Genomic DNA, 22,688 nt, shown 5'->3' on the forward strand with positions numbered 1-22,688 from the left:
GCTGGGCCTCACAGACTCACATCCTTCTTTCCTCCAAAGTGACAAAGGTCCTCTGGTGAACAGGAGAGGCGAGGCGCCCACATGCTGTGCGAGGGCTGGGCTGGCTGCTCCCGCTCCCCTGAGCCGTCCTCCTGGCTCTGCATGTCAGACTCACGGCTTCCCTCCTCTGGGGTTCCAGGTCGAGAGGAAAGGGGGTGCACCCCCGCGGGCCAGCACCTGGGAGGGGCTCACACAAGCTCCCCAAGTGCAGTGGGCGCATCTCCTCCCCCTCCACGGAGTGCGGTCCTGGGACCCCTGCTGGGGAGGAGTGTTGACACCACGGGCATTGGCGAGACCGTCACTCAGGCTGCTTCTCTGGAGCCAGCCGTCTACCCTCTGCCAGCGCCCAGCAGCCCTTCGGCCAGGCTGTGCGGGTTCACCCTGCACCCCACCCAGGCTGCAGAACCAAACTAACCGCAAAGACCAGGCTTCTGTGCACTGACCGGCCCGGGGAGCCTCGGACGGACACCTGACACTTCCTGACCCTCTCACACTGAGAAAACAGCGCCGGAGACAACCCATAACTGTAGAGTGCGCTCCAATCCAGCGTGCACACCGCCTGTCTGACCTTCCCATCCTGTGAGGTGAGGAAGGAAGGGGGTGGGGCTGGCTGGGGCAGAGCTGGCCGGCAGGTCCTGGCCCAGGCTTCCTGCTCCCAGGCCTCTTCCCAGCAGCGGCTGCGGAGCTCCGAATAAAACTAATTTCTGTTTGGGCGCCGTCCGTGAGCCATGATGGCAGGGAGGCTGTGACTGTGCTGGGAGAGGAGCCCGCGGGCCCCCGGAGATGAGTGCTTAGGGAAGGATTTCCTGAGGAAGCGTCTTTGGAGAAAGTTCTGGCTGGCAGCTCCCTCCCACACTGGCGCTCTGGCGGCCGCTGACCCGCCACCGCTGACCCGCCACCCTGGCTGCCTTGCAGTGGCCTCCCAACCAGGGGTCAGGAGTCTCAGGAGGCCAGAGGCGGTGGGGAGCCTCAGGGGCCCCTCCCTCAGCCTGGCTCGTGCCCCAGGGTCTCCCTGTCTCTATTTGACCCCGGCTAGAAGGCAAGAGAGCAAAATGAAGGGGGTGAAGAAACACAGAAACCTGCTGTGTTTGCACCCCAGGCTGCCGCAACAAAGTAGACACCCTGGATGGCTTCAAACCACAGAAATGTATTCCCTCCAGCTCCGGAGGCTAACGGTCCCCAGCACCGGTGCCTGCAGAGCTCCCCTGGAGCCTGGAGGGAGGCCCCTCGTTTTCTCCAGCTCCGGGTGGGCGCCAGCAACCCCGGCTGTGTCTCTGCCTCGGTCCTCACGGGCCCCCCTGTGTCTGTGTCCTGTAAGGACATGGTCCTATGGGGCTGGGACCCACTCTGCTCCGGGTGACCTCACTTAGCCAATCCCATCACGGGGACTGGGGTCAGGACTCTTGACATATTTGGGGAGCACGATTCAGCTCCTTCCCCCACCGCTGCTGCGTGTGCCCAGGCTCAGCCCCCAGCGTAGCCGTCACAGGGGGCACCGCTGGGCTGCGGGCAGGGCCGCTGGGCAGGGGCAGTGCCCAAGGGGCTGAGAACTGCTTCACCAGGCCGAGGGGTCCTGGGCGCAGGCAGCCGGCAGCTGCAGAGTGAGGCGGGCGGGGCCCCGGGAGCTGGGCCAAGGGGGTCCACGCCGGGCAAGTGCTGCCTTCCGTGACCTGTTCCCCGGTCGGCGGGTGTGAGCCAGGCCCATCCGGGGCAAGCAGGCTCCCTGCCTGGAGGGTTTCCTGAGTATTTCGTGGCAAGTGCCCCTCCCAGAGCTTCTCCTGGGAGAGGGTCAAACACGCCGCCGCAGTAACACGGCCGGGACCAGTTGCGGACACCAAGCACTTCCCCTCAGAGACTTCACAGCAGGCAGGTCCCTGTGCTCCCCCTGGCAGCCGGATGGGGCTGGGCTCGGTGCGGGGGCCTCGCTCCCCATCCGCCAGTGGAAGCACCGAGTCTGGCCTTGAACTCAGGGGGTCGGATTCTAAGGCCCTGAGCTTTCCTGAGCTCCTTCAGCCCCACTGCTCTCCACCACCCGGTGTCCACAGAGTGCCCCCTCCCCTCTCCCCCCCCCCTCCTGCCCCGCCGCCTGCCCAGCCACCGGGCCTGGCCATTTGCCGGAGAAGCACCGAGGGGTCAACTCCAGCCCTGGGTTTCACTCCGTGTCCCCTCAGTGCCCGAGAGGAAGGGAAGGTGTGCAAGGGATCCCCCCCCCCCCCGCCCCCGCCTCGCTCAGCTACTGGCCATCTCTCTGGGACTCGAGTCTGAGAGCAACGGACCAGAGGGCCCGGAGCGGCCCAGGCAGGACCTCTGTCAGCTTCTCAGCCTCAAGGCCGTGACCTCCTGGCCCCCCCCCGCCCCCCGAGAAGCGAGGGGGCAGATCACGGTCCCCCAGCAGCCTGCGGGGATTCTGTGCGATGGACTCAGCCCCTCTTCCCCAGGCGGTGGCCTCCAGCAGCTGCCATGGCCGGGTGAGGTCTCAGCCAGCACACACACGAAGCGAGGAGCCAGCGAGTGTCAGCGTTCCTCTTGCTGTGGCCCTAGGTCATGCCTGGTCCTGTGAAAGCCAAACCCACAGCTTCCCGAGGGGCTGAGTTTCCTGCTGCCATCGCGCCTGGCATTTTGCTAAGAACAAGTCTTCCCCGTTGGAGGCCCTGGGTTTGGGGCCTCTGGCAAACAAGCCACTTCTGCTTTCGACAAGCAGCTTCCCTTTTCTGGAACCTGCTGGACCCCCACCCCACCCCACCCCTCCCCGCTGTCCTGGCCCCGCCAGGGCCAGCTCTCCTCACTCACTCAGGGCTGAGGCCCGCCTCCAGCAGCCCGGCTCCTTCCTGACAGCCTCAGGCTTCTCGGAGCTGAGCTCCCATGGAAATGCCTCTGTTCCCGCTCAGCCAAAAGGACAGGCTCTTGACCTCATGCTCACGGTTAGCGCTAACCACTCACCGCTGGCACCGTGGGCCCCGGGACACCGCCCGGAGGTCTCCACGTTGGGAGGCCCGAGTGAGTGCTTCCACTGCTCACACCCACACCCCACTCCGCGCCGTCCGCTTCGGGCGCTGAGACACCGTCTGGACCTCACTCCTCGCACCCTCCGCTTCTCCAGGCACAGACCCGCCGGGGAGCAGGGGCCACGCCCTGCCCCCGCCCGGTGAGGGGCTCCCCTCCGCTCCCTTGGGCTGGGGAGCAGGCGGAGGCAGAGCCGCCAGCAAGGCCGCTTGCGGAGACACCAGTGAGCCTGGAGGCAGACCAGAACGCCCACCAGTGAGCCACGGAGGCAGAGCAGAACGCCCACCAGTGAGCCACGGAGGCAGAGCAGAACGCCAGGCGGCGGGCTCCCGCTCCTCGGCCCGGAGCACCGCCTGGAGCGCGGGCAGGCACTGCCTGTGATGAGCAGACGGCCCGCCGAGTGCGGGTCCGGAAAGCAGAAGAGAAACACTTGGCTTCAGCCAAAGGTGGTGGGCGGGGCTCAAAATCACAGGGCAGCCAATAAAGTGATGCAGCTCTTTAAACATGGTCCTTCGGTACATTTTTATATGGTAATTTCGATGACTTCATATGATGGGTGGGCCAGATATTAGGTTGATTCTATAAGGTTATCACTTTTTTAGGTTAGAAAAATGGGGAAATACTGGGCATTTCATACGGGTTAACCTAACGGGGCTGCTGAGCAGAAGGACACAAGAAGACAAAGGATGAAATGACTCAAACCAAGACCTTCTCCCTCCCACTCCAGGCTCGTCCTGCCAACCACAGCTTCCTGCCCCCAAACCACGACCAATCCAGCCCTCCCCCCCGTCACAGACACAAGCCAGGGCCTCTGGGTCGGGCCAGTGCCCTGCCCGAGGACACTTGGGGATTTAGCCAAAATCCACTCGTTTGTACCCAAGTTCACTTCTCATCCACGACACACACCACAGTGCGGTGCCCGGCTGGGACGGTAGGAAGAGGCCGCCTGGCCCGGCCACAGTCACTTAATATTTCCTACGAGTCTGCAAGGAGCTTGATTTAAGCTGTAAATTCCAGGAAATTGAACCCAGTACGTTTTTTGTTTCCTAGTCTCTATCTATATGTCTCTCTCTCTTTCCACACACAGGAGCGCGCACACGCACACGCACACACATACGCACGTGCATGCACATGTTACCGCCAGTGCTCAAGAAGCTGAGGGTGGGCGGTCATCAGCCTCCACCAGGGGCCCCATGGGAGGCCTGGCTGGAGAGCCTCCCTCCCTGAGCACCGTGCATGTCCCCCGGCACATCCTGGACGCCTGGAGACAGATAGGGGTCCCCTTAGGAAGAACCACGTGATAACTGTGCAGCCCCAGGCCTGCAGGGTCAGGCCAGGGGCTCTGGCCTCCGTCAGGGAGGAGAGCAAGTGCCTGATGCCTCACGGGGCCTAAGGCCCTCTAACGCCCTCTGGGTGAGCCCTGAGCTGGGTGACCCGCCTCAGCCTGTGCAGCTGCGCTGGGCCTGGATGCAGCCCCCTGGCTCCCCTGCACTCCGTTCACGAGGACTGGCAAGACTCAGGGTCCCCGTCCTCTGGGCCACCTCCTCTGCTGCCCGCCCCCCAGAGCCAGGGGACACGCAGGGCGCAGGCCTCAGCAGACAGCTTCTCCGCGTGGCTCCCGATGCCACCGGACCCGCTGCTCCCGGCTGACGCTGAGCTCCAGGATCCCAGCCACTCACCAGCCACACCCGCTGTCCACACCCACTGTCTGAGCCTCCCTGTCCTCACACCCGCCACCCACACCCACGGGGAGGCAGCAGCCAGATCAGGTGCGTGTGGGATGCGCCTTCAGGGAAGGAGGCGGAGGAGGGGAAGGAAAAGTGAGGGCAGAAAAAGAAGGACCGGGAACTGAGCCCAGCTCCATGCCGCAGCCGGCACACAGACCACGATCTGTCCTCTGTTTGCTCCAATAGAGGCATCCGTCCCCATGATCCTCACAGCACCCGTCTTCACTGCAGGGGGCTGCCGCGCAGGGCGGGTCCAGGGTGCGGCTGTGCCGGAGCCGTGAGTCCGGTGCCGGGCAGACACCGCCACACACCTCGCTCTGGGGGCGTCTGCCACATCGTAGCCGAGCAATGGAGATGATGGCATTGCAATAATCGGACATCGTTCCGGTTTGCCCCATGACGGGCGGTTCATGTGACTTCTCACACCAGCCCTCAGGTAGGCATTCTCATTGCTCGTTTACAAACAAAGCAACTGGCTCAGCAATGCCAAGGTGCTCCTCTGGTGAGAGAGGCCGCGGGCGGGCCCCCAGCTCCCCAAGGCCAGCTCGTTGTCCTGATCTTACCGGGAAGGGTCCTCAGGGGCAGTCAGGGGGAGAGGCCACGCCCACCCCGGATGGTCCCATCTCCCCGTCTGGATTTGAGGGGAATATGAGAAGCCATCTTGCAGGGAAAGAACATGGAGTCTGGACACAACCACACCTGCTTCAGACATGGCTCTCCCCCGCTGTGCACTGTGGGCAAGTCACTCCGTCTACCTGCGCCTCAGTTTCCCCAACTGTATACCTGGGGGTAATGTGAAAAAGGCAGAGTGGGCCAAGAGCTAAATGACAAAGAATGTGAAAGGGGCTGTCCGGAGCCAGGCATGGGCACGGTGCCAGCCCACAGACATCTCATGACTTCTTCCTGGGGGGACTCAGAGCCCGAGAAGCAGGCGGTCGGCCACGAGCACGGGGACAGTGCCCCAGGGGAGCTCACCCTGCCAGCGCCTCCTGGCCTGTGTGGCAGCCACAGGGAGCAGAACTGGGTCGGAAGGCAGGTTTTTCAAGCTCGGTGAAGCCTGCTGCCACGGAACAAAGAATGGGAACAGATACAGGGCACGCAGACCAAAGAGGCAGGAGAGTGGGTGACAAGAGACGCTGCTGGTTTGCAGCCAGGAGTCTGAAATGCCAGTCTTTGTATTCAGCTTTACAGGAAAGCCGGTACTCCTTCAGGGAGTCCAAGACAAACCACTACAATTTGTGGAAAGCAACTTTAGAAAAAGCCCTGAGGCCCCTCCGCTCTCAGTTACTAGCAGCTAGGCGCTGATTGCTGCTGTTAAGGAATGTTCACTGGGGGTGGAGGGTGGCGGGAAACAGGGCTATGGAGGTAAATCAGGGTCCTGGTGACATTCAAGACCTTCCTTCTCTTGCCATAAGGCTCCCCGCGGCAGACCACAGAGCTTGGCACTGGGTGCACCTGGCACTGCCCAGCACTGGAGGTCCAAGAACAGACTTCAGACAGCACCTACAGTCAGCCCAACAGCGGTGGGAGGCAGACACCCTTGTCCCTCCCACACGGCCTCCAGCCTGCGGGGCACAGTGGGTGGGTGTGGGGAATAGTGGCCAGAGAGCTGGGGCTTGGAGCCTGCAAGATTTCCCACTGGTCCAGCCAGCGTGGCTCAGTGGTTGAGTGTTGAACTATGAACCAGGAGGTCACAGTTTGATTCCTGGTCAATCCCTAGTGTGGATCTCTCATCAGTGATGTTTCTCTCTCTCTCTCTCTCTCTCTCTCTCTGTCTGTCTCTGTCTCTGTCTCTCCTCTCCCTTCCTCTCTGAAATCAATAACAATATGTTTTAAAAAACATTTCCCACCTGGAGAAGGGGGCAATACTGGCACTGGCTCACAAGGCTCAAGTACGCTGAGGCACGGACATGCTCCAGGCATGCTCATTCTGTGACTATTAGCTTTTTATTATTATTATTGGCCACCATTCCTCTTTCTCTCTCCTCAGGGCTGACCTTGAGAATCATGTAACCCAAGTGCCACCTCGAGGAAGCCGTGCAGGGCAGGCACTATCGCTCCGCCCAGCCGTGACCTTCGTTTCCTGCCCCTGGGAAGGGATGGCACTGAGGAGACTGGTGCCAGGCTGCCCACCCTCTGCAAGGACACAGCCAGGCTGAGGACGGTGACCTTGTCCAAGGTCGGGGGCAGTCCTCACCTGATGAACTGAGACCTCATCAGAGCCCAGCCTCTCCTCTACTTGCCCCTGCCCCTTCCCTCCCAGGAGTCACTCAAAGTCACCTGTGTGCCCATAAACCTCCCTCACCGTCCCCTCCTCTCAGCCCGTGACCTGTGATAGGAAAGCAGGTGGAGCTATTGGCTTCCTGTCACTTTAAGAAACAGAGAGAGTGTTTTACATTAGCCTGTGCGCCCCTGGGGCCTCCTGCATTTCTGTAGTGTGATGCTATTTTCTCAGGAATGAACTAGCGGGGCTTGGTGGACATTTAAATACCCACATCTCCCCCAACTTTGAAATTCTAAGAGACCCCTCCCCTCTTTCCCCCTCCCCACTACTCGCAGGAAGGAGCGGAGACTTTGGTGCCTGGAAGTCCTGCCTCCTGGGGGTTCCAGATCATGGCAGCCAGCTGGTTCTGGAGGACCAGCGCCCCTGGAACTCACTGTGGTCACTGTGGGCGTCCAGTGACTCCGGAGCTTCTAAAGGCGCCGAGGTTGGGTTTGACCTTCAGAACCAAAGGAGCGTGGTGGGAGCAGGAGCACATGCTGGGAGGCCCTTTGTGTGGGAGGCACTGGGCGCTCTGAGGAGGGGCTGAGGCGGGAGGCTGGATGCAGGGGGGGCCCAGCCTCTCCACCCCGAGGGTCCCCTTTCCTGCAAGCCTGGGGCACACGCAGGTCCAGCCATCCCGGCCTACATCGGCCAAGGGAAGTATTCAAACCTCTCAGGTACAGGAAGCTTGGGGAGCCAGGCCGGGGGTGGGGTGCGGTGGGGGAAGCTGGACGCCTGTCTTTCCCCCCTCCCCCCCCCCCCCCCCCGCCCCCGGCCACAGACAGAGCCAGGAAACCCAGGCCCCGAGGCATCTGAGCGCCAGGTCAGCAGTGGGGGCGGGGGCAGTCACCTCACCACCCGCCCAGGGAATGGTCCTCCGGGACCAACGGACGCTCCTTGGGAAGCAGTGGCCAAAGGCCGGGCCGGAGCTCACGTGGTGGGAACAGGTCCCACGAGACCACTACGGCCGCCATCCCCTCCGGGCCGAGGAAGCAGAGCTACGCCTGTGGGAGGGGCCTGTGGGAGGTGGGCCGCGGGGGAGGAGTGTCCTTGGGGCTGGGATAGGAGAAGGTCTGGATGCACTCCATCTTCAAAGGGGTGTTCGGTCTAATTAAGGAGACAACTCTGAAGGACCATCCCAGTTCCAGAATGTTCCACGGGGTCAGCTGAGACCTTTGCTGTGATTGCTCCACAACCTCTCTCCCTTTGCCCTACCTGGCTTTCCTTCCTTCCCCGGACACTCAAGAGCCCAAACTACAGGCACAGAATCGTTGGGAAAGAATGATTTTGGGGTGAAGGTAACGAAGGTCATTTGATCATTACTAAACAAGGAATATGACCAAGTGTGTCCATTTGAATTTGGCCACATTTTATCGTAAACTCCAGGCCTGGGTGCCACGCCTGCAGAGCTCTGCTTTGGGTCTGACGTTGCCACAGCTAGAGAAGGAGGAGGTGGACGGAGGACAGCCAGTGCAGACCTGGAGCTTGGTTCCCCGTGGAAAACACTCGGTGCTCCCTCACTGCTTCCCAGGGCCTGGCTTTTGAGGCAGCAAAACCCAGAACTGCTTGGAAGTCGTTTTCTGTCAGGCCTGGCCCGAGGGGCAGTGTTCCCGGCAGAGAGAGGGGCGGGTCAGGCAGACGGGGCTGTGGCTCCCCAGAGCCTTCCGTTACCCGTGGCCATGGCTGCCCACTTCCAGAGAGGGTCTCCCTCTTCCCGACATTCCTCCAAGAGAATCCCCAAGATTTCCTCCCTGCTTTGCCACTGGCCAGTCACGGCACCTTGGGCAGGTCACTGAACCTCTCGAGGCTGCACGCCCAGCGTGAAGTGGCCCAGGCCTGGCCTCCACCCTCTGGCCCCACGCACACTCTGGGCCCCTGCTGCACCTGGCGGGGCGGCCACCTGGCCGAATTGCTTCCTCAGACCAATTTGGGGCCACTGACCAGCATTTTCCTGTCTTTGAGCCGAGAATATTCTATTACCTGTGCCCCAAGGTCATTTTGGAAATCTCAAAATACACTTAACAAGCAAAGAGGAGCGGTGAAGGTGAGTGTCAGAGGGCAAGCCTCTCCTCTGACACTGGTCTTCGGGGATGAGACTGGAGGAGGTCAGTGGTGTCCAGCTCGGAAGGACCGGCTCCTCAGTGCAGCTGCTCGTGGCACACTTCTCCCCCCGCCCTCACTCACGGGCTCTCGGAGCCCCGCTGCCCTGAGAAAGCTCCGTTTCCACACAGTCGGGTGCTTGACTGTCAGAGACCTCACCTCAGAGTGCAATCCTCACATATATTTGTATGCATAAAAATGTAAAAAATACTACAAACAGTACACACTGCTGTATGTTAATTATGTCATTATGCATTACTTATAGAATAAACTAATTATTAAATAGCACTGATTATATAATATTAGAGGCTCAATGCATGAATTTGTGCACGTATGGAATCCACCAGCCCACCCTGATTGGGGCCGATTAGGCCAGGCCAGCCAGGGGGAGGTGCCCCATATTGGTGTGGGGGGATGACTAGAGGTGGGGCCAGCCAGGGGAAGGGGCCATGGGTTGTTGGCAGGCCGGCCCTGCCCCTGGTTGAACTGCCAGGCGAATTGTCAGTCGAACTCTTGTATGTGACCTTAATGTATTAATTATATTATAACCAAGTCATATGTTAATAGATTATAATTATACTAGAGGCCCAGTGCACGAAAATCATACACTGGGGGGAGGGAGTCCCTCAGCCCAGCCTGCGCCCTCTCACAGTCCTGGAGCCCTCAGGGGATGTCCGACTGCCACCCCTGCCACTCAGGCCTCTGGCTGAGCAGCGCTCCCCTGTGGGAGCAAACTGACCACCAGGGGGCAGCTCCTGCATTGAGTGTCTGCCCCCTGGTAGTCAGTGTGCATCACAGCAACCGGTCATTCTGCTATTCAGTCAATTTGCATATTAGTCTTTTATTATATAGCATATTAATATTATACAAAATAATTATAAGAAATGCAATTAACATATTGGTTATCACATGTATTCTCACATATTAATTCTTATATATTCTATATACATTTGAGAAAGAATAAATATTATTTCAAGTCACTACATTTGGGATGCTTTGAGAGCAGCAAAGTGAACTGATGTGTGTCATGTGCCCAGGTCCCTCTGGAGACTATAAACCTTGTGAGGGCACAGGCCATGCCAGTGGTCAGTTACACCCTCTGAGCCTCGCACGGCGCCTGGCACACACAGGCTTTCGGTAAACTACACTAACTCGGTAAGAAACAGCTCTACAATTCTGGATGGAAAAACTGACATAAGATTTCTGGATTCCTGGCTTAGTGTTTATCCTAATATTCAGTTATTTAAAAGACAAAAAAAAAGTTAGAAAGAACTAGAGACTAAGACCTATGAAATTATAGAAGATAGATTATTTACTTTTGAGACAAGAAGATTAAAGAAAAGCCTTTAATGACCTTCATCTAAAAAGGAACCAAGAGTCTGGAGATCTGGTCAACCCCAAGGGCAAATAGCTTGCCAGGCCCGGTATTTCATCCTTCGTGTGGCCATCCTGTGGTCGAGAACTGCCTACCCAGCAGTCCTGCCTCCCATCTTCAGGCTGCCAGGACTGTCCTGGGCCATCAAAAGCTGCGGCTGGGGCTGGGCCAAGCAGAGCCATCAAAAACCCAATTTAGGGTTTCAAAACACAACAGAGTCATGTTGGCAGGTTGGGCTGGAATGGCTAAGATTGTAAATGGCCTACGCTTCTTACACTAAGGTAAGAATAATGACATTGATACCAACAGCAATGCTATCTCACAGGGTCATTTCAGAGACAAAGAGAAGCAGCAGCTCATATGAAAGTAGACGCTGGCACATAGCAAGCGCTCCATCAACATTAGCTCAGTCTGCTGACAACCAGACCATCCCAGGTGATGCCTGATAATCAATCATATAGGTCAGTCACAGCCGCCATAAACAAACTACCCACTGTGCAGCGTCTGAATTTCGAGGAGGGAGAGTTCTCTGGGGTGCTTACTGTACAATACGTATGAGCAAGAAGTGGCCCTGGTAAGACAGCTCCAGCCCCGGCCCACAGGCTGTCAGTGTGGCCGCTGCCGGGAGGCAGGCTGCAGGTAGGTGGAAGGTTGCTACGTTAACTCAACAAACAAGTGTCTTCCTGGAAGATGCCTGCCGGTCTCCAGGATGCAGCACAGGGAGCTGAGCTGGGCTTCCTCTCCCCGCCTCTCCACCCCTCGCCCTGGCACTGATTCGGGGCGATGGTTATGCCCAGGGATGAGCAGGGCCAAGAGGAGGTGCTCGAACAAGCAGAACAGGCCTGGGTCCTGGAGCTGCCATGCCAGCCTCCTCTCATCAAAGCTCAGTTTCCTCCCAGCCCCCCGCCCCAGTCCCTGGGATTTCCAGCAGGAAGGGGTGTGTGTGTGGGTGTGTGTTGGGCGGGAATAAAAGAGGAGGATATAATGGAAGACCTGAATCTTGGGTGAAAATGCAGCCATGAACTGTGGGCAGGGGAATGCATGCCAGCTTCCCCCTTGGCCCCTCCTCGGGCAGAACGTAGCCTGTAGGTATTTGCTATCCCACCTGTGCTTTGTAGGCAAAGACCCTGTTGTATTAGGTCCTGGGACAAACAGTGTGGTTTAAACCACAGAAATGCGACTCGCACAGAGGCCCAGATCAAGGTGTCCGCAGGGCTGTGCCCCCGAAAGCCCCCGGGGAGGACCTCCCTGCCTCCTCGCTGCAGGTGGCGCAGGGGCTCCAGGGCCTGTGGCAGCGCCTCCCTTCTCTGCCTCCGTCTTCACGGACCTTCCCTCGTGTCTCCGTCCACGTTCCCCTCTTCTTAGGGCCAGTTCTACTGGTGGGCGCTCAGCCTGCCCTCCCTCCAACGTCGCAAAGACCCCCTTTCCAAGGAGGACACATTCTCAGGCACAAAGGCCAGCACTTTAACATGCCTTTTTGGGACATAATTCAAGCCGTAACCCTGTTCATCTTTGTACCTTCAACACGCAGCACTGGGCCTGGGAAACGGGCGTAAAGGAGGTGACTGGTTTCCAGTCCCAGCTCTGACCCTGTCTGCTCCCAAACACGGTGCTTAGCAATTCAGCTCCATTTCTTTACAGCGAGAAGCTGGTGCCTCGCTGTCTAACAGTCTCCCCTGGCGCTGGTGCATCCTTTCTCCTCCATCCCTCCCCCCGCCCCGCCCCCCAGCACAAACGGAGGTCACTCAGCCCTGAGCCCTGAGAAAAGGGCGTCCCCAGCCGGCTCCCAGCTCTCCCGCAGCTGGCAGAGCTGCCGCTCTCCCCACGGCGGTCCTCGTGAATAAAGGCTGGACTCCTGAGGTTTCCAAGAGCAAATTGGTCTTTGTTGAACACTCATCAGGAACTCTGTGCCAGGTCAGAGTATATCAAAACACCCAGGCCCTGGCAGGAGCCGGATGGTATCTGATTGGTCCGTGACAAGCCGGGAGTTGGCAGAGAAGGGCTTCCTGTCAACAGGAAGGAAAGGACGGAGATCAAATTATTCTCTAAGTCCGTGAGGAAGAAAGAGATGAGATTGGATTAACCATTCCAGCGCAGGGCGGAATTCGCGGCGGTGGGGCTCCCTCCTCCAGGGGAGCGTGGCCGGGACAGTGGACATTTCCTCTGTCCAGTGGCACCCTGTGCGGGGGCTCCCCAATGCCCCGGCTCAGCCTCGGACACAGCCTCCCTGCCCCGGGCCCTCGGCCCCCTCACAGCGGGTCATGGACAATCAACAGAGCAACTTAGAGGCTGTTTCCCCTCAGCTGCTCCCTTCAGTGGCCTTTGTTTGCTCCACGTTTTAAAAGATGTTGACTACACTTGGACATTTGGTTCGGTTTCATGGGGTTATCATGACGGGCTGGTCCACCGTCTTGCACGGAGTGGGAGACACGGGTGTTTCATGAGCTCTCACACTCAGTGGCGTGTTCAAGGGAGAGTGGAGGGAGGTGAGTGGGGGGAAAGGAGTCGGATCCTAACCCCAGAACACAGAACTGTCCCCATAAAAGTGACATAGTGCCCAGGAACGGACTGGCACTGGCAGCGAGCTGAGTACATCAAAACAGGAAAAGCAAAAGAAAATAAGCAGTCGAGAGAAACAGCATCGTTTAAGAGCACAATGGCTTCAGAGGATGCAAACAGATTTAGTTCCGTGATTGGGGCCAGGTGAGAAGTGACCTGGGCAGGGGAGGGGCACCGCCAAGGGAAGAATGCATCCGGTTCTTGCTTTGGTCAGCCTGCGGAGTGCAGGCCAACGGTAGCAGTGTCCTAGGTTCTACCAGGCAAGGGCAGCTCAGAGAAACAGGCAGACAGAGAGACTGACAAGCCCTGGGAACCCCGATAAGCTGGTGACGTGTGCAAAGACGCAAGACTGAACCCACAAACCACATTGGGCTGCTGCGTCTCTCTGTTCCCTCGTAGGAGAGGTCCTTTGGTGAAAGTTACCCGGATGTCATAGCTGCTTTGGGCATTAGAACACCTCGCAGTACCCGGACCCTGCCCGCTTTGCATGGAGAACCTTCCTATATCCGTTCTCCCCCTGCCCAGCCCTCCGCAGGCCCAGCGCTGAACCAGCTTAACTGGCATTCAGCCAACACCCAATGGGAGCCCACTCCCCCGCTGCCCAGCTGTGAGCTGTGGAGGGGCATCCAGGTCTTGTCTACACACCATGAAGCCACAGGACAATTGTGGGGGCTCCGTCACTGAGTAGTTTGACTCCTGAACTTCTGGATCCCATATTCTGGGCCCTATAAGAGCCTATGCTCAGGGCACCTGAGATACACTAAGCCACTAAGATGCTGAGTCAAGAAATGTTCCAGTGTGACCTACCAGGCTGGGGCCCCTGGGCTACCTGGCTGGGGCTGGTCTGGGAGTGCCTTGACTCGAAAGCCAGAAACATCCTACCTGTCTGTTCTCACTGACAGCTAATAAAGTACAGATGACAGATAGGTAGACAGATGTTTAGACAGGTAGATAGATGGAAGATGAATGGATAGATGGATGGATAGGGAGGGAGGGGAGGAGAGAAGGAGGGAGGAAGGGAGGAAGGAAGGAAGTGAGGGAAAGAAAGAAAAGACTCATGGGGGCAGAAGAAATGGATTGGTATTAGCACTGGGAAAGTTGGAAACCAATTGTTTTCAGCCCCAAAGGCATAAAAATCACCTGGAGAACTTGTCAGAAACGCAGGCCTGAGTTCCACTCCTCAGAGATTCTGATTCAGCAGATATAGGATTTCATTTTTTTTAATCCTCACCCAAGGAGTGAAGATATTTTCTCCCACTGATTTCAGAGAGAATGGAAGGGAGGGGCGAGGGGAAGTGGTTAGGCTGACACTCTAACCACTGAGCAATACCAGCCTGGACAGATTTCATATTTAAACATTGTTCTACATATGCTGGTTCAGGAACCACTGTCTGAAAAGCACTGCCTCAACCCTAAGCCAGGGGACAGCAAACTCATTAGTCAACAGAGCCAGATATCAACAGGACAACAATTGAAATTCCTTTTGAGAGCTAAATTTTTTAAAACTTAAACTTCTTCTAACTCCACTTCTTCAAAATAGACTTGCCCGGGCCGTGGTATTTTGTGGAAGAGCCACACTCAAAGGGCCAAAGAGCTGCGTGTGGCTCGAGAGCCGCAGTTTGCCTACCACAGCCAACAAATCTTGCTCAAGGTGGTACACACCAATCAAGGGCAAGACCAAGGTCAAAACTGACACTCCCGCCTGTGCTGCATGGTGCCCCATTTCCCGCCCCAGAGGCGTCAGTCGGGGTGTTGGGTGGTGTGGTGAGCATCTGATCCCCCAGCCCCTGGAACAGAGGGGCAGCTCCTGTTCCCACCCCCCCTGGGCCACGCCTCCTACTCCAGCGAGTGCCCCAGCCAGTGTGCTAATGGGCGAGGGCCCATCCATCACCACCGGGGCGTGCTCGACTTCCCTCTGGACACAGCGCTTGGGACAGGCCTGCCGCCTGGGGCAGTGTCTCCACAGCCCTGCGTGACCAGCGGCTGTCCCGGCTATTTTTGGTTTGTCTCCAGTGGCTGTGAAGGATTTCGCCAGCACCCCTCCCGAGAGGCCGGGGACATGTGTGGTAACACTCAGTGTCATCAGAAAACACCGGCCCCTGGCTGTGTCCCCACTGGCTCTGTGTGGGTCCCCACTGGCTCTCCGGCGCCCTCTCTTCCCCTTGTGTCACCTGCTCTGTCCTTGGCTTGCACACTGTTCCAAAGACCCACACATGCAGGCCAGCCATACCAATAACACATGCCTGAGGTGTACAGACTTCGGCGTGCAGAGGGAAGCTGCTTTTTCTCGGATGAAAAGGGAGAAAAGGGCAGGCCTGTTCCCAGCAATGCTTCCCTCGGAGAATCCTGGCAGAAGGCCACACACAGCCAGCCTCTAATGAGTTATTTTCCCTCCCCTCATTCCTCCGCCTACTTCCCATCAGCAATGAGGCTAGGAGAGCAGAGCTAAGGCAAGATGCCAACTCAGCCGCCAGGACCCTCTAACCACTGCACCTACCTGGCTACTTTTAAAGGCCCAGCGACCCCAGAAACCTGCCCCCAGTCTTTCCCCTGCCTCTCCTCTCTCTCACACCTTCTCTTTCCCCTGCCAAGACCCCAGGAGGATCTTCCCTAAAAGATGCTCAGGAAGAGGCTAAAATCAAGCAAAGGCTGCATCCTCCATCTGGCCACGGGCCGTCCCCCCATCAACCAGATTGTTTATGAATTACTTTACTTAGCCATTCCGGTCTCCCTGCCCGTTAGAGCCCGTGGGCCCGAGGGTATCTCCTGAAATGAGCTCTTCCACGCTGCTGTCTCAAGCAGGCAGGCGCTACTGGAAGGAGGCAGGGAGAGAGGGTTCAGGACAGTCAGAGCCTGGATTGGAGGTCAGCAGTGATGCCAACACCCTCGGTCATGGCTGTGTTCATGCCCAGGACACGAGGGTGCACACGGGGCCGACTGTGTCCAAAAAGGATTCAGTCCAACTCAGCGAGGGGACAGCAGCTCGGACACTGGAGGCCGCAGGAGGCCTCGTCACTCTGAGTGCCCTTGGACACGACAAACACCCACCCACAGGCCTGCCACAGGCCTGGGTGGAGGACACGGGAGAGGCTGTGGAGCCGTCCCTCAGGGGCCCCCCTCAGAATCCCGTGTCCCTGACATGGCATTCGCTGGCCCCAGTGACCACCTGGTGGAGGGGAAGGAGGAAGCGGATGTAACTCCCTCCAATTTGCTGCCATCGGCTCAAGTCCACTGTGGCTGTGACTGAACTCACCCTTCTCCCCCAAGAACCGGCTCCTTGTACCAAATACCTTAAAACCCAACGTCAGCCGGGACCGGTTTGGCTCAGTGGACAGAGCGTCGGTCTGCGGACTGAAAGGTCCTGGGTTCGATTCCGGGCAAGGGCATGTACCTTGGCTGCGGGCACATCCCCAGTGGGGGGTGTGCAAGAGGCAGCTGATCGATGATTCTCTCTCATCGATGTTTCTAACTCTCTATCCCTCTCTCTTCCTCTCTGTGAAAAATCAATAAAATATATATATATATATATATATATATATATATATATATATATATGGAATAAATTACCAAAATATATTAAAAAAAAAAAAAAAAAAAAAGTCAAACCCGAGGTCAACCCAATTCCCATCTCCCCTGCCAGTCACCACGCCCCGAGGCTCACCCAGTCTTTCTTCTACATCTCACACCTCCCTCAGTTCATTCCCTCCGGTCATTACTGCAGCTCAGCCCCCCAGAGCTCACCTCTGATTTTTACCAGAGAGTTTGCCTGTTTCCCGGCCATCAGCCCCTCTTTCCACGACTTCACCTGGCACGCTGCTACCAGGCTGTCTCATTAGGCACGGCTTTTATCACCTTTAACTGCTCTTAGTTAAGGTTCCCACCAAGGCAGACAGCAAGACGCTTAGGTTCATTCCTTTATCCCACAGCGGTGGGGGAGTGAGCAGGGGAGCCAGAGGAGCCTGAAAGGCGCACGGAGGAAGGGACTGCCACTGTGGGCACCTGGCTGGGCCCTGTGGGCAGGGGAGCTGCCAGAACACCTGCCAGAAGGCCCACCTGCATGCCCCTGGCGGAGGCCTGCCCCTCAGAGCATACTCCCGACCCCAGCAGGCCCGCCCGCCTGCAGCGCCCAGAGGACCTCTCCGGGCGGGGGCGGAGGACAGCGGAGGGCTGTGGAGCTGTCCAGCAAGGCTGCCGTGAACTCTGGGTGGCGGGCCATGGGCACGCCGGGCAGGGCGTCGGCAGCATCTCCCCGGCGGCTCGGCGTCTGCGGGAGTGAGCCCTCCCTCCCTGGTCCTGCCTTCCGGGGAGGGCTGCAGGGTGCCCGGGTAAACTGCCCACCTGCCCACCACTGTCAGCTAACAGCGGACAGTATAAGTTACCTCCAATGGTGCACTCACCTACTAAAAAGTTGTTCATTGTGTAGCTAAGATCCTACTTTAACTGGACGCTTGGCATTTTTATTTGCTAAATCTGGCAACCCCACTTCCAGGCCCTCCTTGATCTGGCCTGTCTCTCTCTGATTTCTCTGAATCTGAAACCCTTCCCTCCATGCTAAGGGGCTCTTCACTGCACCTGGAAGCAGTCAGCCAGCCCCCGAGCCCATGGGGTGCTCAAGCTGGTTCCCTGTTGGGACTAGCCCCTGGCTTCTCCCATGTGTCTCCTCCTGCTACCATCTCTGGGTCTAATCTCTCTGTCTCCTCGCTCTGCCCTCCCCGCTGACTGCAGGTACTGCCTGCACCTGGATCATCTGCAAGCATCCGTCTTAGTTTCCGTTAGATCGTAATGCTCACCCAGCTCAGCACGATGATCAAAATCCCCCTGGTCCCACCAGCAGACGCAAGCCCTGGGAGGGTGAAGACAGAACCCTCCCGTTCACCCCTGGATCTCACAAGAGCACTGGACATGAGCCCTGCAACAACTGAGTGAGTAGTACTTTGGGTCAGGGCTGGCTCGTGTCAAGAACATTGTCTAAAGCAGCCAAAGTCATTGCCAGTAGCAGGAAAGGTGGCCAGAGTACCCCAACTATATGGCGACTTTTCCACATTCACTGCCTTTCCTCTCAGTCCCTTTCCGGGTCTGGATTTTGTCCGTCACCCCACCCCCCACCCCCAGCGCCCAGGCACATACTCCAGGCCGCACTTGGGATGGGTCCTGCCATCAGCCTCAGCACAACATGGCCTGTCCGGTGGGCAGTGTCAGTTCTGCTCTCCCCTCCCCTCCCAAGTCAAGTGCTCTGATGCGGATGCAATCGCTAGACGTTTATATAACACTTGACATTTGTAAGCGCTTTCCCATGAATTATTTCATTGGAGCATCACTGTAATGTAGGCAATGAATTATCTCTGTGTGACACCGAATGGTTAAGTGGCTGACTTAAGTGATCACGCTCTGGGAAGGTTTGTAGCACTAATGTGTAACTTTTCACTTACAAAGATGTGGTAAAGATGTTTTTGCATTAGCAACGTACACAGAGTGTTTCATTTCCAAATAGAATGCTTATGAAAAGGAATGCTTATTTGTGCATATTTGTGGTCACACGACAGTCCGGGGTCCAGTCACCTGCTCAGGGAGCCTCCCCCGGCAGGGAGGACTGGCCGCCTCATCTCACTTCAAGCTGCTCCCCAAATCCCGGTCAGATGTCTGGGGTCAGCGCCCCGGACTCTACCCTCCCTCGTCCAAGCGTTTTGTACACAGAGACCTGAAAGGAGCTGTGTTCAACAAACTCGGGAGGAAAGTACCTAATGGGGATCGCAGGGGAAAGTGGGTGCCGGCCACACCCCAGCCCCGCCCTGTCGCTGTCAGGAAAGGTCGTCCTCAATCAAGTGGCAGAGGCAGCTCACTGCGCACTCACCCAGAGCCCAAGACCTGCCACTGGACTGAAAACAACATTGCATTCTCCCTGGAGCCCCGCGCTGGTGTGCACACTCACTCACTGTGGTGGCGCTGGGCGTGACCCAGCTGGAGGTTTCCACCCCCGGATTCCCCTTGGGGAGGCTGGGCAGGCCTGCGGGGGGCTGGGGAGGAGTGAGGAGGGCAAGCGACCGCGGCTACCTAGGCAGGCAGACCTGGGGGGCGGGAAAGGCGGGGAGGCGCACACCCCAACCGCCTTCCCTTCTGCTGGGCAAAGTCAAGCCGCAGCCTGATCGAAGTCGCCAAAGTCCGGGCTGGGCTGCCCGCGTGGCCGGGGCTGAGGCGCACGCTTTAGGAATCGCTGAACCCCCAAATGCCCGAATGTGCTGGAGGAGAGGGCTGGCGAAGGGAATGGCTGCAGAGAAGGTCCCTGCCCCCCGCCCAGAGACACGCAGAGGGAAATTGGGGAGGAAAGAGGTCCCTTTGAGGGCGCAGCCACACAGCACCCCCGCTCCCCCACGCTGTCCCCACCCACTGCCCCTCCCCGCCGTCCCCGCGTCCGCGCCCGGCTCCGCCTCCCGGAGCGCAGTCCACACCGTCCTTCCCCGACAAAACAACACCGCGCACCCCTCCCGCCCCGCGGGGCGAGGCTACGCCCAGCCCGCCTGCCGGCCGGCCCGGAACCGCTCCGTCCCCCGCCCCCGCCCCGCACGCCCGGCGAGCCCGGCTGCACCGGGAGAGACAGAGCCGATCGGCGCCCCGCTCCCCCCGCCCGCGGCCTGAGGGCGGGAGGGCCGTTGGGGGGGGGGAGGACGGGACGGGAGGGGCCCGGGGCGGGGGGGGGCGGGCGGGGCACGCAGGGCGCCGCGGCCTGTTAACCGCTTCGTGGCCGGCGGCGGGCGCGCGCGGGACGCGGACTCACCGGGATGAGCACCCGCAGCGAGCGCCTCTTCGGGCCGGGGTTCCTCCTGCCGCTGCCGCCGGGGCTGGGCACATCCTTCTTCTTCTTGGCGTCCATGGCCGCGCTTCCCATAACTTTACCCACAAGTTAATCCCGGGCGCCTCGCTCCCGGAGCACGGTCCTCTCCCGCCCAGCCCGGGCCTGCCGGCGGCCTCGGGCTGCGCGCCCGGCACCGCCGTCCTCCCCCGGAGACCCGCGCGGGGCCGGCGCGGAGGGCGGGGGAGCAGGTACCGCCGCCGCCGCGGGGGGACGGCGGGCGAGCGGGCGGCGGCGGAGCGCCGGGCCGGTTCCTCTTCCTCCCGCGGGCTCTGCAGGCGCCGGATCGCAGCCACGCCGCCCGGTGCCGGTCTCTCCCGCGTGGCGCGTGGCGCGCGTCTCCAGCCGGAGACAAAGTTTTCTTCCTTTTGCAAAGGGAGCAGCGCTGCCACCCGGCTCCGCCCACCGGTCCCAGAGGCGGTGCAGGGCAGGTGCACTGACCCCGCGCTCTGGCAGCGCGCGCCTCGGCCCGCGCCCCGTGGGGACTCCGGCGAGGGTGCGAGTGTGTGCGAACGTGACCCTGGGCCGCGGCACACCGGCCGGAGCCGGAGCCGGAGCCCGGAGCGGGCGTCCGCCGGCGCTGGGAGGGGGGAGGGGAGAGGAGGCGCAGACGCGGCTGTGGCGTGGGGCTCGGGCTCGGTGGCGAGCACAGGCTGCGGTGCCGGCCCTGCGGGCAGAGGGACCGCGGGCCCGGGGCGGGGAGGGGCGCGGGCGGCGGGGGCGGCGGACGGCGGGCACCAACAGGAAGTGCGCGCCATGCGCTCCGGCGCTGCCCCCGCGCCCGCCGCGTGCCAGGCGGGCACGGGCTCCCTCCACCGCGCCCGGGCCGCGGGTCCCCCTGCTTTCGGCCGGGCGTGCGGTCCGGCGTCTGTGCCGGCGCCGGAGCCCCCGGAGCCCACGCCCTGGGCCCGCAGACCCGCCGCAGCGGAAGCGCCGGCCCCGGTGGATGCGCATCGCGGCGGCGCGGGCGGCGGATTCCCGGGCTGCGCCCCCCAGCTGACACCCCCCCCCCCCACGCCTGCTCTCTCCGGCGGCCCGGACACGCGGGGTCCCCAGCCTGCGGCCAGAGCGGGTGCGGAGGTCCCCACGCGCCGCCGTGGTCCTGGAGAGCCCCCGCCTCCCATGCTGCCCGCCGGGCCGGGGGCCGAGGGGTTCGCACCCCGCACCCCGCACCCCGCAGGGCGCGACCTCGGCCCGGCTGGAAGCGCTGCTGCTGAGGACCAGGGTCCCCAAAGTCTCTCTCCAGCGCCCCGAATGCTGACGTCAGCCTGCTGCGCCCCGTCATCAGTCTGGCGGGAGGCCGCCGGAGAAAACACAGGTCGCTTTGGGAGCACCAGGGCGACCAGTGAGGGACACCCTCAGGTGGCTCCCCCGCCCCCCGCCGCCAGGGCACCCCGTTCCAGCGTCTTTCCAGTCGCCCTTCCCACCCCAGGTTCCAGCGTCTAGTTGAGAGTCCCCACAGTCCAGGTGGCTCCTGGTGGCTCACAGGGGCGGGTGCAGGTGGGTTTGTCCTCCTCCGGCCCTGCTCTCCAAACCCTGAGCGAAGCCAGGCCCGGAACGCCGGGTCTGAGCGAAGCCTGGTGACAGAAGTCCCATGCTCTGGAGAAGGGGCGTCTGGGTGCAGGTGGCCCCTAGCTGTGGAATTCCTGCTTTGAGTTTTTTCTGTATTTTATTATTATTATTATTATTATTATTATTATTATTATTATTATTTTAGGAAGGGATATATGCACCCTATGCTATGACTTTTTTCTGACTGCCTGTGTGTTGGGGGGGGGGGCGGAGAGGGCGGGCAGGGGGGGAGAACGGGGGCGACAGACCGCATTATTCCATTAGATGCTGGGAGCGCGGCTTAGGAGCAGACAGGGGCTGGCCTTGAGCCTGAGCGTGGGGCTTAGAGGAGGGACGGAGCCCACCTTCACTCAGCATTAAATTGCCGTAAGGTTCATGGCTTCAGCTAGGAAGTGTAGTCCTGGTCACAGTGGTGATGTGCCAGGTGTGCGTTTCCCAGTAATGGATGCGAACAGGTTTGAAAGGGAAGAGGGAGCGGGAGGATGGCACAGGTCACAGGGAATTCAGGAGGAGCCCCTGGGAAGGTCCCCTGGGGGAGGGCTCAGAGGCAGGCAGTTTGTTTTCCTACTGCCCCCTTCCCAGGGCCCGTCAGGCCTGGAGGGAGGGGTGGGCCTGGCGATTGTTATAATGCATACTTCGTCAGCTGACTTGTGTAAATGTGCTCATGCATTCATTAATAAAACTAATTTGTTCTCTGAGTTTATTTTGTTGGGGTGTGGATTTTAGTGCCTGGAAATCTTAAGTCAAAACATTTTAACAAATATCTTTTTTGTTGTTGTTTTACATGTTAATTTTTTTTTTTAGAAAAATATGGGTGTTTCTTCTGTGTTACCAAAAGAAGCTTACCAGCCACTTTTTCTATTGGAAAGAGATTAATACATTGATCATATATTTTTCCACCAATGGGGTCTTACAAGGGAGGAACAGTGTCTTGCTTTGGGCTCCCTTTGAACCCCCTCTTCACCTCCACCTCTCAGCCCACACAGGTATTTTAGCCAGTAACTAAGCATGGCGTGCCCAAGCAACAGTGTCAATATAATGGCCCCGCCATGGTTTTGGAATGCCCTGACCTGTGACTTCCTTCTCAAACATGATGCTGTAAAACCTACATGGACAGCATGTCAACAGTTTAGTTCAGTGTTTCCCAAACTTCTCTCATGATGAGAATCACCTGGTGGAGTTGTTAAAATACAGAATTTTTTG

The 22,688-nt window shown here is 59.2% G+C and overlaps 1 protein-coding gene across 2 annotated transcripts in view; it reads right to left on the bottom strand.

Annotated features, from left to right (window-relative positions):
- PRKAG2 (protein kinase AMP-activated non-catalytic subunit gamma 2) overlaps positions 1-20,106 on the bottom strand; it is a 196,515-nt gene extending 176,409 nt beyond the window's left edge. For both annotated transcript variants that reach the window (XM_084897527.1, XM_084897526.1), the window contains exon 1: positions 19,839-20,106. In XM_084897527.1, the coding sequence (XP_084753653.1) occupies positions 19,839-19,949 (111 nt within the window). In that variant the 5' untranslated portion in view covers positions 19,950-20,106. The remainder of the gene's footprint in view (positions 1-19,838) is intronic.
- Positions 20,107-22,688: the final 2,582 nt, after the last annotated feature.

Source organism: Pipistrellus hanaki (genome assembly GCF_964339955.1).
Source record: "Pipistrellus hanaki genome assembly, chromosome: 10".
In the NCBI taxonomy this organism is placed as follows: Eukaryota; Metazoa; Chordata; class Mammalia; order Chiroptera; family Vespertilionidae; genus Pipistrellus; species Pipistrellus hanaki.